The following is a 12,608-nucleotide window of genomic DNA, read 5'->3' on the forward strand; positions in this document are numbered from 1 at the left end:
ATAAGCAATGCAGAGATTGAACCTGTATCTGGTATATCGAAGGGAAGAGTCTTACCTGCTGTATTGTTTCAGAAGCCACTATAGTTAAGTTTTAAAATTGTGAGCATATATAAAACACATAGACCACCAAAGCAATGTTTCATTGTGTTATTTACATTATTAAGATTCCTTGTCTGGTTTGCAAAATATTTTGTGAGTATGCACATGTATATTCCTTCTCCCTTACTCCAAATCCGAAATATTTGCTTCATTAGAACTAACTTATTCCAAAATCCTCTCTTGAAATGCTTTTTCACCAAAAAACTCCCCCAGGAAAATGAGTAAGTTGAGCAAATGATATACAGAAAGCTGAAACTTTCCGGAACACTGGGCTTTGGAACACTTCATTATCATACAAAACAGAACTGCTGGGGCTGATGAGATAGTACAGCAGGTAAGGTACTTTCCTTGCACACATCCAACCCAATTCAACATCTAGCATTGCACACAATCACCTGACCCCTCCCAACTGATACTTGATCTCAGAGCCAGGAATAAGCCATGAGCACAGACACAATTTAAAAAAAAAAAAAGAAAAGTAAAAAAAGGAAAAAAAGAAAAACTGCTATTTTCTTTCTTGATTATGTGTTACCTAGATACTATTGTGTATCACTTGTAGATATATTTATTTGGGGGAACTATTCTTATATCCTAAAGTCAGGATGCATCTTATCCTCTAACAATGAGGGAGAAATTGACTTGTCATTCTTGCACACACCAAAAACTTGTGGAACAGGTGTCCATTCTTTGGAGAATACCCCAGCAATGGGATGAAACCCCAGATGTGAACATAAGATAAATGAGTGGATTGGTGAAGCATGAATGTCTAGCAACATTCCAGAAGCAAGACTTAGAAATATGCTTGCTGCATAGAGTGATGGAGCGCAGCACTAATAAATTATTTCACTTAAACATATTTCTAAACCGGAATACGTGAGAGATACTACAGTATCTTGCCTCATGCAAGGTGCTCACCTGGATTCTATCCCCAAAAACCTGTATAATCCCCAAAACACTGCCAGGAGTGATGGATGAGCAAAGAGTTAGGGGTAAGCCCTGAGTATTGCCAGTGTGGCCCCCAAACAAACAAAAAATATGTTCCTAAACTGCACCACATGCAGGAGGCCTGGCTTAGAGCCCCAGAACTACTTGGTTCCCTAGGGGATGTGTCGCTCCCTACGCCTCAAGCCAGAGGAGTCCCTGGACACTGCCGGTGTGGCTCCCAAACCAACAAACCAATAAATAAAATCTTATTAGGAAATGACTTACCACCAAAACAGTTAAAAGCCAAGACAACTAACGAGTCAAAAAGTGATTCAGAAAAAATTTGGCTTCGAGAAAAAAGGAGTTTAATGAATACCTTAACTAAGTTTTAAAAAATGGGTAAATTTTAGGGAGCCTTTTTAAAATTTATAAATAAAATTCTCTGACAGGAAAGCATCAAGCTTTTCTTTAGTTGGCAGTTCTTTTCTTTCTTAATGGAACCCATTATACTGGCCCATTAACTATTAATGACATCTTAGAGAATATATTACAAAGTAGACTACTGCTTAAGCACCCCTGGCTTATTTTAAGTATCACTGGTTTAAGTGATTAAGTCTCAGAAGATGTTGGCTATAAATGACACCTACACATTTTATAAAGCCATGATCATAAAGTCAAAAATAAGATACCCAATACACTTTTATAAGTAGTAAGTTAAACTAAAAACTGGGCTATCTTATCCATAGTGACAATAATGGCACTTTAGAGTCATCATACAAGAAGGTAACAGGTCATATAAATAACAAGTGCATTCCATTCTAAAGAAGAAAAACAAGAGGCAAGTATTTTTTATATATTAATATAGTAGACAACAGTAAAGTAGTACTTTTTAACTCATTTCCGATTTTTCAAGGCATTGATATTTTTATTTACCTTACTTAAAATGCATTATATTAAAAATATTATTAGGTAAGGTTTACATTTTTAATTGCTGCAAGATTTGTTATTTGGGGAGTGGGGGATTGAGGCACACTGATGGTTCTTAGGACCTACTCTTGTCTCTGTGTTCAGATTTCACTCCTAGCAATGCTCAGGAGACCATATATGATGCCATAGTTCCAATCATGATAGCTTCAAGCCAGGCAAGATCTTTCTGGCCTGCGCTATTTCTGGGCCCCTTAAGAGTTTTTAAAAAACTATCTAATTTGGGGGCTGGAGCAATAGTACAGCGGGTAGGGCATTTGCCTTGCACGTAGCTGACCCGGGTTCGATTCCCAGAATCCCATATGGTTCCCTGAGCACCGCCAAGGGTAATTCCTGAGTGCAAAGCCAGCAGTACCCTGTTCATTGCCAGGTGTGACCCACAAAGCAAAAAAAAAAAAAAAATTAAAAACTATCTAATTTATGTTAACTATGTACCTTTATAATCATATTAAGCAAATATGTGAATTATTAAATTTAAAGAGAACGTTTACAATATATATGCAAAACCCTGAAACCAGAAAGTGAGATATCACCTATTATTGGAAAAATACCAGTTGTGATTACTTTCACTCCCATGCCCTGATAAATGTTTCTTCTCTGATCTATTTTTAAAATAGTAAAACAGTTCTTCTAAGTGACTTTCATCATCTGCGGTCTCCTCCATAAATCTGGTAAATGATTTTATAGGCAACGTCCAAAATAACTTCTTCACATAAGCTGGAAAGTAGGAAATGATTTATTATAATAGTTTCAGTATTTTCTGTCATTAATCAATCATATAATAAAGATATAACAAAATAAAATTGCACAAAAAATTGAAATTATAAATGCTAATTGATACATTTTGATAGAAAATAGTATCACTCAATACACATCAATTTTCATAGTATTCTATTATTTTATAATCACATGAATGCAGAATTTTTTGTTAGTATTATTTTATTTTAAATCAGTCAAACTAAAAAGGATATAAAACTCATGTTCTCACTACATCCACCCAATATAATTTGTCTAATATTTTGTTCTTGAATCTATTATGAAGATATTAGATTATAATAGATTATAATCTATTATAATATCTGTGATGGTATGTGCCAGGCTAAAGCGATAGCACAGCGGTAGGGCATTTGCCTTGCACCTGGCCGACCTGGGTTCAATTCCTCCACCCCTCTCAGAGAGCCCGGCAAGTTACTGAGAGTATCTCGCCCGCATGGCAGAGCCTGGCAAGCTACTTGTGGTGTATTTGATATGCCAAAAACAGTAACAAGTCTCACAATGAAGACATTACTGGTGCCCACTCAAGCAAATCGATGAGCAATGGGATGATAGTGATGGTATGTGCTAGGGACCCAATTTCATTTTATTGTATGTGGCTAACAAGTTTTTCCAACACTTTGTTGAGGATACTTTCTTTGATCACTTTAATGCACGTTGGTCCTTCGTCTTAAATAAACTACACATATATCTGAGGACTTAAGTATGGGCTCTCAGCACTATTTCCTTGGCCTGAAAGTCTGCTTGCCCATGTCCCCCCTCTTGCCCTCCACATACCATAGACTTTTATCATAGCTTTTTGGTATTATTTAAAGTTGGGAGATGAACAAGTACTGGGAAGTGGCAATCCAGCTCCACTCCCCTACCCCAACCCAAATCATCCCACCTCTGCATAATGCAGTTTGGAAGCAGTGGTAGGAGTTCCAGCACAGCACCTGAAGACTTGTTGTATGGCCAGTTACCACAAAAACCTCAAACTGAGTATCCTACCCACTCCCAGTTTCAACCCAACATAAACATCATAAAACAGCACTCATCCAGTCTAAACCTTGTCAATGGTGAAAGAACGTATAAGACAGTTGGAAAATGAAGAACACAAAGATGTAAACAGAAGACAACAAAAACTCAGGGAGATAACCAGTGACTTTAAACCTCTGAAATCTGCTTGAAGAAGCCTTTAGGACAACAATCATAGTAATGCCCAAAAATCTGAAAATGGCATTCGGGCAAAGAATCATCAAACATAAATAGGGCTTGATGGGAAAAAAATGAAAGATATCATCCAAATAGAAGCAATGGAATTTAAGAATGCATTTATAAGCTTTTAGAAGCTTTAGGAGCAATGCAAATCAGTACACTTGAAGTAAATAAATGTGTAAATAAATGTGCCCAAAAAAGAAGAGGAAATAGAAAAGAGAATAAGAAAAAATATTAAGAGAACATAAGGGAAATTATTGACAATGCTAAGAGAAATAATTAAAGACTAGTTAAAGAGAGGGAAGAATTTTCCCAACCTGGAGAGCAAGATGGGAGTATAAATACAAAAAAAAAACAGAGTACCAACGAGAGCAATCCCAAGCAAAACTACGCCAAGACATTTTGTTAACAAAATAGTAAGAACTATAGACAGAGAAAAGCTCCTTACATCTGCAAGACAGAAGCAAAATCTAGCATACTAAGGACAAAACATCATATTCACAGAATATTTCTCTAACTAATATACAAAGTGAATGCAAAGAACTTTCAACCAAAAATACTCTACCCAGAAAGATTATCATTCAAAGTGTTGGAAGGGATTAAAAACATTCTCAAACAGCCGTTGAAGACAGATTTAGAATATGACCCAGCTTTGACAAGGACACTGAGAGATCACATATAAAAAGAAAATAGTGCATTGTGCAAGTAACCAAACTCCACATGTAATACATGGCAACGTATCTCTTCATAACAGTTATTCCTCTAAATAATCAGTGGACTTAACTCCACTATAAAATGATATAGAGCAGCAGAATAGATCAGAAAACAAAACCCAACCTTCCCCCTAGATCAGGCACAAAATAAGGATGTCCATTATCACCACTCTTATTCAGCAGAGTTTGGGAAGTCCTGGCCACAGCAATTAGACAAGAAAAAAGACATCAAAGGGATTCAAATTGGAAAAAAAGGAGTCAAACTATTTGTATACCACATCATATTATACATGAAAACCCTAATGACTCCACCAAAAACTCTTAGGAATAACAAACCAATTGCAAGGTAGTAGGTGACAAAATTAATACAAAAAAAAAAACCCTCTTTGGTCTTCCTGTACACAAATAATGAATTAAAAGAAAAAGAAATTAAAAACTCTATCCCTTTCAAAATACTGCCCGAAACATCATATACCTTGGAATCAAACTAATTAGGGAGGTTAAATACTTACACAGTAACCATAAAACTCCCCAAATGCCCATATCATTCCCAAGGGAAATGAAAGAAGATTGAAGACACTGCATTTCCCAACTCTGAACTATACTATAAAGCTATAATAATTACAATTTCATGATACTGGAGTAAAGACAGACCTGTATACTAATGGAACAGAACTGATAATCCTGAGTTAATACCCCCAGATTTGTGCACAGCTAATCTAAGTAAAGGAACAAGTATATGAAGTGGAGGGAAAAAAATCTCTTCAACAAATGGTGCTGGAAAAAATGGATAGACAGAGAAAAAGAAAGAGAAAGAAAGAAGGAAAGAAAAAGAAAGAAAGGAGGAAAGAAAGAAAAGGAAGAGAAAGAAAGAAAGAAAGAAAGAAAGAAAGAAAGAAAGAAAGAAAGAAAGAAAGAAAGAAAGAAAGAAAGAAAGAAAGAAAGAAAGAAAGAAAGAAAGAAAGGAAGAAAGAAAGGAAGAAAGAAGCTAGAACTGTACCTCACACCATTCACAAAAGTAAACTCAAAGTGGATTAAAGATCTCAAAATTAGACTGGAATCCATACTACACATTGAAGAAAACATCGTCAGAACTCTAACATCATCAGGAAATTACAGCAGAGGTGTCTTTGAAGAGATAACCAGTGTCAAAGACAACAAAAAAATAGACAAATGGGATCATATCAAATTTAAAACTTTTGCACAGTGAAAGAAACTCAAACCATAATAAAAAGACACTATGCTAAATGGGAGAAAATATTTGTACACAATGAATCAGATAAAAGACAGATATCAATGATCTGTTAAGATCTCACAAAATTCAACAACAACAAAAAAATCTGACAACTTATCACAACAAATGGGCGAGATGATGAACAGAGACAGCCTACAAAGACAAGATGCAGAACATGCTTATAAAAAATAGTCACTGTTACTCATGATTAGGAAAATGCAAATCAGAGCACCACTGAGATATTATCTCATATTAGTGAGAATGACACATGTCAAATATCTATAAACAACACGGTGGTGCAGTTCTGGTGAGAAAGGAACTGTCAACTACTATTGATGGTAACGTCATCTGGTTCAACGTCTGTGGAAAGCAATAAGAAAATCTCTCAAAAAAAAAATAGAAACAGAATTCCAGTATGACCCAGCAATACCACTTCTGGACACCTATTCTCCAAGCACAAAAACATTCATCTGAAATATGCACACCTATGTTAATTGTAGTACTTGGCAAAATAGCCAACATATGATCTTTGTATTTCTGTAATACAGTACTCCTGTATTTCTTTGTATTTCTGTAATTGCAGTAATTTCTGCTGTAATTTCTCCCCTTTCACTTTTGATCTAATTTGTTACAGTTGTCTCACTTCTTTTTCTTCATGACCATAGTAAGGGTTGATCACTTGACTAATTCTTTCAAAACATCTGTTTTGATTTAATTGATCTATTGTATTTTTTAAATGTACACATCACTGATTTTTGCCATGATTTTTAATTTCTCTCCTACTTACTTTGACCATTGTTATTCTTTTAGTTGCTTAAGCTGTGAGGTTAATTAATTAATTAATTAATTAAGCCTTTTCTTGTTCCTTAATAAAACAAGATCTTTTTCTTAGGCCAGAGAGATAATATAGGATGTAGGGTGCTTGACTTACTCATGTCTGACCCACGTTCTATCCCCAGCAACCCATAAATTCCGCTGAATCCCACCAGGAGTAATCCCTGAGTGCAAAGCCAGGAATAAGTCTGGAATATAACTGGGTATGACACTGTTCTGAAGAAAAAAAAAATTTTTTTTAAGAAAGTTTTCATTCTTAGATTGCACTCATCTATGGTATATAGAATAACAGAGTGGGAGACTAACACCCAAGAACTGTAGAAATAAGTACCAGGAGGTTGACCCCATGGCTTCGAGGCTGGCCTCACGTTCCGGGGAAAGGGCAACTCAGAGAAGCGATCACCAACTACATTGTAGTCGAAGGCCATGTGGGGGAAGGGAGTTGCGGGCTGAATGAGGGCTAGAGACTGAGCACAGTGGCCACTCAACACCTTTATTGCAAACCACAACAGCTAATTAGAGAGAGAAAACAGAAGGGAATGCCTTGCCACAGTGGCAGGGTGGGGTGGGGGGGAGATGGGATTGGGGAGGGTGGGAGGGACGCTGGGTTTACGGGTGGTGGAGAATGGGCACTGGTGAAGGGATGGGTTCCCGAACTTTGTATGAGGGAAGTATAAGCACAAAAGTGTATAAATCTGTAACTGTACCCTCACGGTGATTCTCTAATTAAAAATAAATAAATTTAAAAAAAAAAACTAAAAAAAAAAAGAATATATGTGAATTGAAGGATTATGTAACTAAAGTCATCTTCAAGTCTTTAAAAAATGTGACTTATTTGGAGCCAGAAAGATAGTACAGGCATGATAATGCCTGCCTTGCTGTAGCTAATCCTGGTTCCTTCCTGTACCCTGGAGGTACAGGGGTAGCTCCATGTAGCCCCTAGCACTGCTGGGTATGGTCCACACTCCCAATCCCCCTAAAATACTTTTAAATGTGACTACGTTATTTTGTATTTGCTACTGGGGAAGAAATGCTGGATTTTACCTCAAAAACATATCTGTATGTATTATTATTGTATTATTATAAAATATATAATATATGAATATATATTATGTATATATAATCTGTATTATTAAATTTACTGCAATATCAAAAGAAATAACATAAGGTGGAAGACAAATTTAGAGGGGGAAAATATAAGGGAGAATAGTCAAAATAAAAAAAAAAAAAGAAAGTTTTCATTCTTATTTATTTCTAAGAATCAATTTCCTTGACTTTCTCTGATTCAATGGTTGTTCAGTAGCACCAGTATTTCATTTGTTTAGTTTCCAAGCACTTCATTTTCTGGCTTTCTTTTAATGGTTAATTTCCACTTTCATAGCTGTAGAGGAGACATTTCATGGGAATTATTTAGATTGACTATAATAGACTACCATATACAATATTGTTTTGTATAACTTTCTTCTTTTTTACTTTTTATATAACTTCCTGGAGCGATAGCACAGTGGGTAGGACATTTTCCTTGCACGCGTTGACCAGGGTTCGATTCCTCCATCCCTCTCAGAGAGTCCAGCCAGCTATCAGGAGTATCCCGCCTGCACCGCAGAGCCTGACAAGCCATGCATATTTGATATACCAAAAACAGTAACAACAAGTCTCACATGGAGATGTTACAGATGCCTGTTCCAGCGAATTGATGAACAATAGGATGACAGTGCTATAGTGCAGTGCTATAACTTTCTAGTGGTGAAACCAAAGCTCCTACCTGGAACATATATTTCATAATCATTAATTCCCAAGCATCAACAATTTCAAATAAATTTGTCATGTAGCAAAGAGTTTACCAATCCCTTACCAAAAAAGTGATGTGTTTAAAACTGTTTTTCTGGGCCATAGCACAGTGGGAAGGGCATTTGCCTTGCACAAGGCTGACCCGGGTTTGATTCCCAGCATCCCATATGGTCCCCGAGCACCATCAAGAGTGATTCCTGAGTGCGGAGCCGGGAGTAACCCTTGAGCATCGCTGGGTGTGACCCCAAAAAAAGCAAAAAAAAAAGACAAAAAAAACTGTTTTTCTAGGAGTGGACAATGTTTTATACTGATTCAACTGCATTTAATAAGCAATGTTCTATTTTGGTCAATAAGTACTTGACAGGTGGTTGTTCGGGAACCATGATGTTGGAAATGGTGAGTAAGAAATTTGTCACAGAAGTAGAATGAGGGGAGAACAGGGCAGAGAGAACATACTACAACAGTGGTGAAGGAAAGTGGTCAACTGTGAGGAGGTGAGGGTGCTGAAAATTGTTATGCATGACCGTATCTATGAGTGAAGTATGGTATGAATGATTTACTTGAAAGCTGCTTGTCATAGAAGGGGATAGATGAGTAGAAGGGAAACTGAGGACTCTATTGGAGGGAAGTGGACACTGTGAAGGGGTTGGCATTGGAACATAGTATGCCTGAAACCCAATCATGAATAACTATGTAATTCCTGGTGACTAAAAATAATTTTTTTTTGACAATGAGTAAGGAATACAGAGGAGAGGGGATTTGCAAGGGCAAGAGGAAGAGATGAACATGGGCACAGTAAGAGCAGAACTGCAGGCTCAATTCAACAGTTTGAGCTTCTCCTATAGGTCAGAATAGATATTAAATATTTTTAAGCAAGCAAATGACAGTGCAGAAGTGCATTGTAAAAACATAAATCCACAACCCTTAAACAAACATTTATACTCTTGAAAATCAGTTATCTAAAAAAACAAAAAACTCCACTAGAAGTTGAAAAGCAAAAACATAAATATGGTGGTCATTTAGAAAATGAACTAAACCTGAGGATAGCAGAAACAGAGAAATGAAATGCCAACATTGTTCTGTACAAAGTTTTGAAGAAATAAAATCTGCTTCCATCAGAAGTAAAAACATGAAAAGCAATGAAGGAATCAATGCCAGAATAGAAAGAAATCAGTAATGAATGAAGTAATCAAATTTAACATCTCATTTATAATGACCATCTGAATGGATTGCTCGACATGAAAGTTCTAGATAATGACGTAGCTTATCCTGTAGGTACCAATAAGGTACCAATATCCTTAAGTACCAATATTGTTAGGCCAGTTTCAAGGCAATATAGTAGTAGCATCACGCCTCCCTTCCTCTTTATTTCCTTTTCTCAATAGAATAGGCAGTTAGACTGACCACACTGACTCAATCCTTAAAGTCCCAGAGCAGGGCATAAAATGAAAAAATTTGGGGCCAGGTTCAAAAGTCCTTATGAGTCACTAGACCTAAAACACCTACAGTCACAATGGGTCACGGTTTCTATTTTTCAAATGAGATTAAATTTCTGCAAAGCTGTGATCAGACTTAAACAGAAGGAAATAGAGGCATTTACAGGTTAGTTTTATTTTCTTTTTTAAGATTTCTTTGGCTCACCCTGTTGGGATTGCATTGGGGACTTTTTTTCTCCACAATTTTTCATGTCTTTCAATAAATGATCATAATTCATAAAATTACTTATAAGCATGAGTGTTTGTATAGAACTATTGTTTTTTGAAGAAATTCTTTCACAATCTATTCCTTGTAAAATCATTAAACATCTGACTATACTATTACAACAGCCACAAAGGGACCAGAATTATTGACGTCCAATAGAACTTCCTAGAGTGTCAGGGCTAGAGGTAGACGTTATTCCAATCTTGTTATACCCACCTTTTGGGCTTCACTCATTGCACAGACTAAGCACAGTGAAAATAAGAGTCGAAAATAAAAGTTTCTCATAGGGGAGAATTAGATATAAAACTGTCCTACATACAAATCAATTGTGATGAAAAGGAGAGGTGAGAAAACGGATACCTAGCCATTAATGAATTACCAGCGTGATGATAACATTCTCTGTCTAAAAAGAAGAATAGCATCACACTATTTTTTAAAAAAGACAAATTTTGTAGGGCCGGAGAGAGAGTACAATGAATAAGGCGCTTGCTTTGCACGCAGCAAGCAAAGTTCAATCTCCCGCATCCCATAGGGTCCTCTGAGCAATGCCAGAAGTGACTACTGAGTGCAGAGCCAGGAGTAACCAACCCCTGCGCACCACCAGGTGTGGCTCTAAAATCAACAACAACAAAAATAGACAAGCTTTATATTGTTTGGTACTTTAACCATAACCAAGTGCTGCTTTAAAATATTCCAGGAACCTCGTTCAATCACTTGAAACTTACTATCCAAGAGGTAACCCTGAAACCTCGCCTCCCTAACAACAGCCAGTCCGCCTGAAGCTTTTTAAGTAAAGAAGCACCACTTACAGGTAACCGGTACTCAGCCTTGGCATTGCATTTAGTTAACTTCTTATTACAGTCACTCTTGCCAAGGAAATCTGCAGCCAGACAGCTTAAGTGACCTTGCTCAAGGCTACACCCGGTTCAGTGGCAGAGTCCAATCTGCATTGCAAGCCATCCTGTAGCAATACAGATGGAAACGAGGACCTAAGGACCCCGGGAAAGGAATGTTTTCCGGAGGCTTCCGGGAGTATTCTTCAATTACAAAGCCGGGGTCTGCCACCTCTAGGGGAGTGTACAGCAGAAGCTTAGAAGCAACGGAAGGCGTGGAGTGAGGCCCCTAGCACTATTTCTAAAGGGCCCCAGTGCCCAGGTGAGGGATGCATCTGACCAGCACCTCCCATCTCGGCTAGGATCTGTGCACACCCATGCCGGCAGTGGAGTTTAGCAGCCTCTGCAGCAGACCGGAAGTCTGTGTAGTGGGTAGAGAGCGCAAAACCTGTCTAATATGTCTGAGGGGTGGAGCCTCTTTCACTCCCATACCCCACCCCGAGGCCCGCCCAAGACAACCAAGTGAGCCTCCTCTGCAAAGGACGCGCCTCCGCCCCCGCCGCTGCATCAGCACGTCGCCGTGACGTCAGCACTCCAGCCCTCTTCTAAGAAAGGGGGTCCCAGGAGTCTGGAAGAATCCGGGGGGGAGGGGGTGGCTAGAAGCCGCGTACACGCGTGGACGTCCCGGCAGGCATACCTCGGTTCTTCAGCCCGGGGTCTCTAGAAGAGAGCGGATGCTGCAGGCAATGCGGTGGACGAAAGCTAGGAGAGCAGGCAGGGAACGCAGGAGAATTCCCGCAAGTGCCCCGCGATGGAAGCGTGCCGGTCTAGGGACTAGTGGGACCAGAGCAGTTAGTAACCGGCGAGTGGCTTCTCTGGCAACGGTCGCCCCGCCCTTCCCCTACGCGCGGTGGCAGCCCATTGGTCGGTCTCGCCTAAATTAGCGCTGGCGCTTGTTGCTATTGGCTGAAGCGAAGGGGCGGGACCCGGAGAAGGGCTTTGTCTGCGTCTCTAATTCTCCGGGTAAACTTTTTTTTCTTTTCTCAGCCCTTTTGTATTACAAAAAAGGCACTTGTCATATAGTTTTTAATTGAGATCAACCCGAAAGGAAAAAAAGCCGATCAATTGATTGCAAATTTTCCAGCATCTGGTCTGGAAATGCCCGGCTTTTGCCACCTTGAAGTTTGACAAAGCATCTCCCCTTTTAAATGTCTCCTGTTGCTATGTAGCTGAAATCCTTCCTTGGGCCCTTAAATGCGGAATCTCAAAGGTGATCTCTGAGAGAGACCTCTTAGAACTCAGTTCTTTGTTATCTATGCTTCAGGCAGCTAGTATGGTTTATGGATTGTTGAACAACTGAGATTAAGATTTTATTTGGGGGAAAAAAACATGCACTCAACTCAGTGTTTATATTGACTCGAATGCCATCATACTAAGTTCACAAATAGAACATTTTAAACAAAGAATGTTGACCATTTATGTTTCCAAGCAACGCTACTACCCCCAACCTCCGCTCTCATTGTT

At 38.4% G+C, this 12,608-nt stretch overlaps 1 protein-coding gene across 2 annotated transcripts in view; it reads right to left on the minus strand.

Annotated features, from left to right (window-relative positions):
• The window catches only part of ODF2L (outer dense fiber of sperm tails 2 like), a 50,237-nt gene extending 38,311 nt beyond the window's left edge, over positions 1 to 11,926 (minus strand). Inside the window, exon 1 of one of the 2 annotated variants that reach the window (XM_055139552.1) lies at positions 11,782 to 11,926. Coding sequence is in view for 1 of the 2 variants with exons in the window: in XM_055139551.1 (XP_054995526.1) it covers positions 11,061 to 11,086 (26 nt within the window). In the remaining variant the exon portion in view is untranslated. Of the gene's footprint in view, positions 1 to 11,060; positions 11,293 to 11,781 lie in introns of those variants that run through there. The other variant, XM_055139551.1, reaches the window with a different exon arrangement.
• Between the last annotated feature and the right edge of the window lie 682 nt (positions 11,927 to 12,608).

This window comes from Sorex araneus, chromosome 5 (assembly GCF_027595985.1).
Source record: "Sorex araneus isolate mSorAra2 chromosome 5, mSorAra2.pri, whole genome shotgun sequence".
Taxonomy (NCBI): Eukaryota; Metazoa; Chordata; class Mammalia; order Eulipotyphla; family Soricidae; genus Sorex; species Sorex araneus.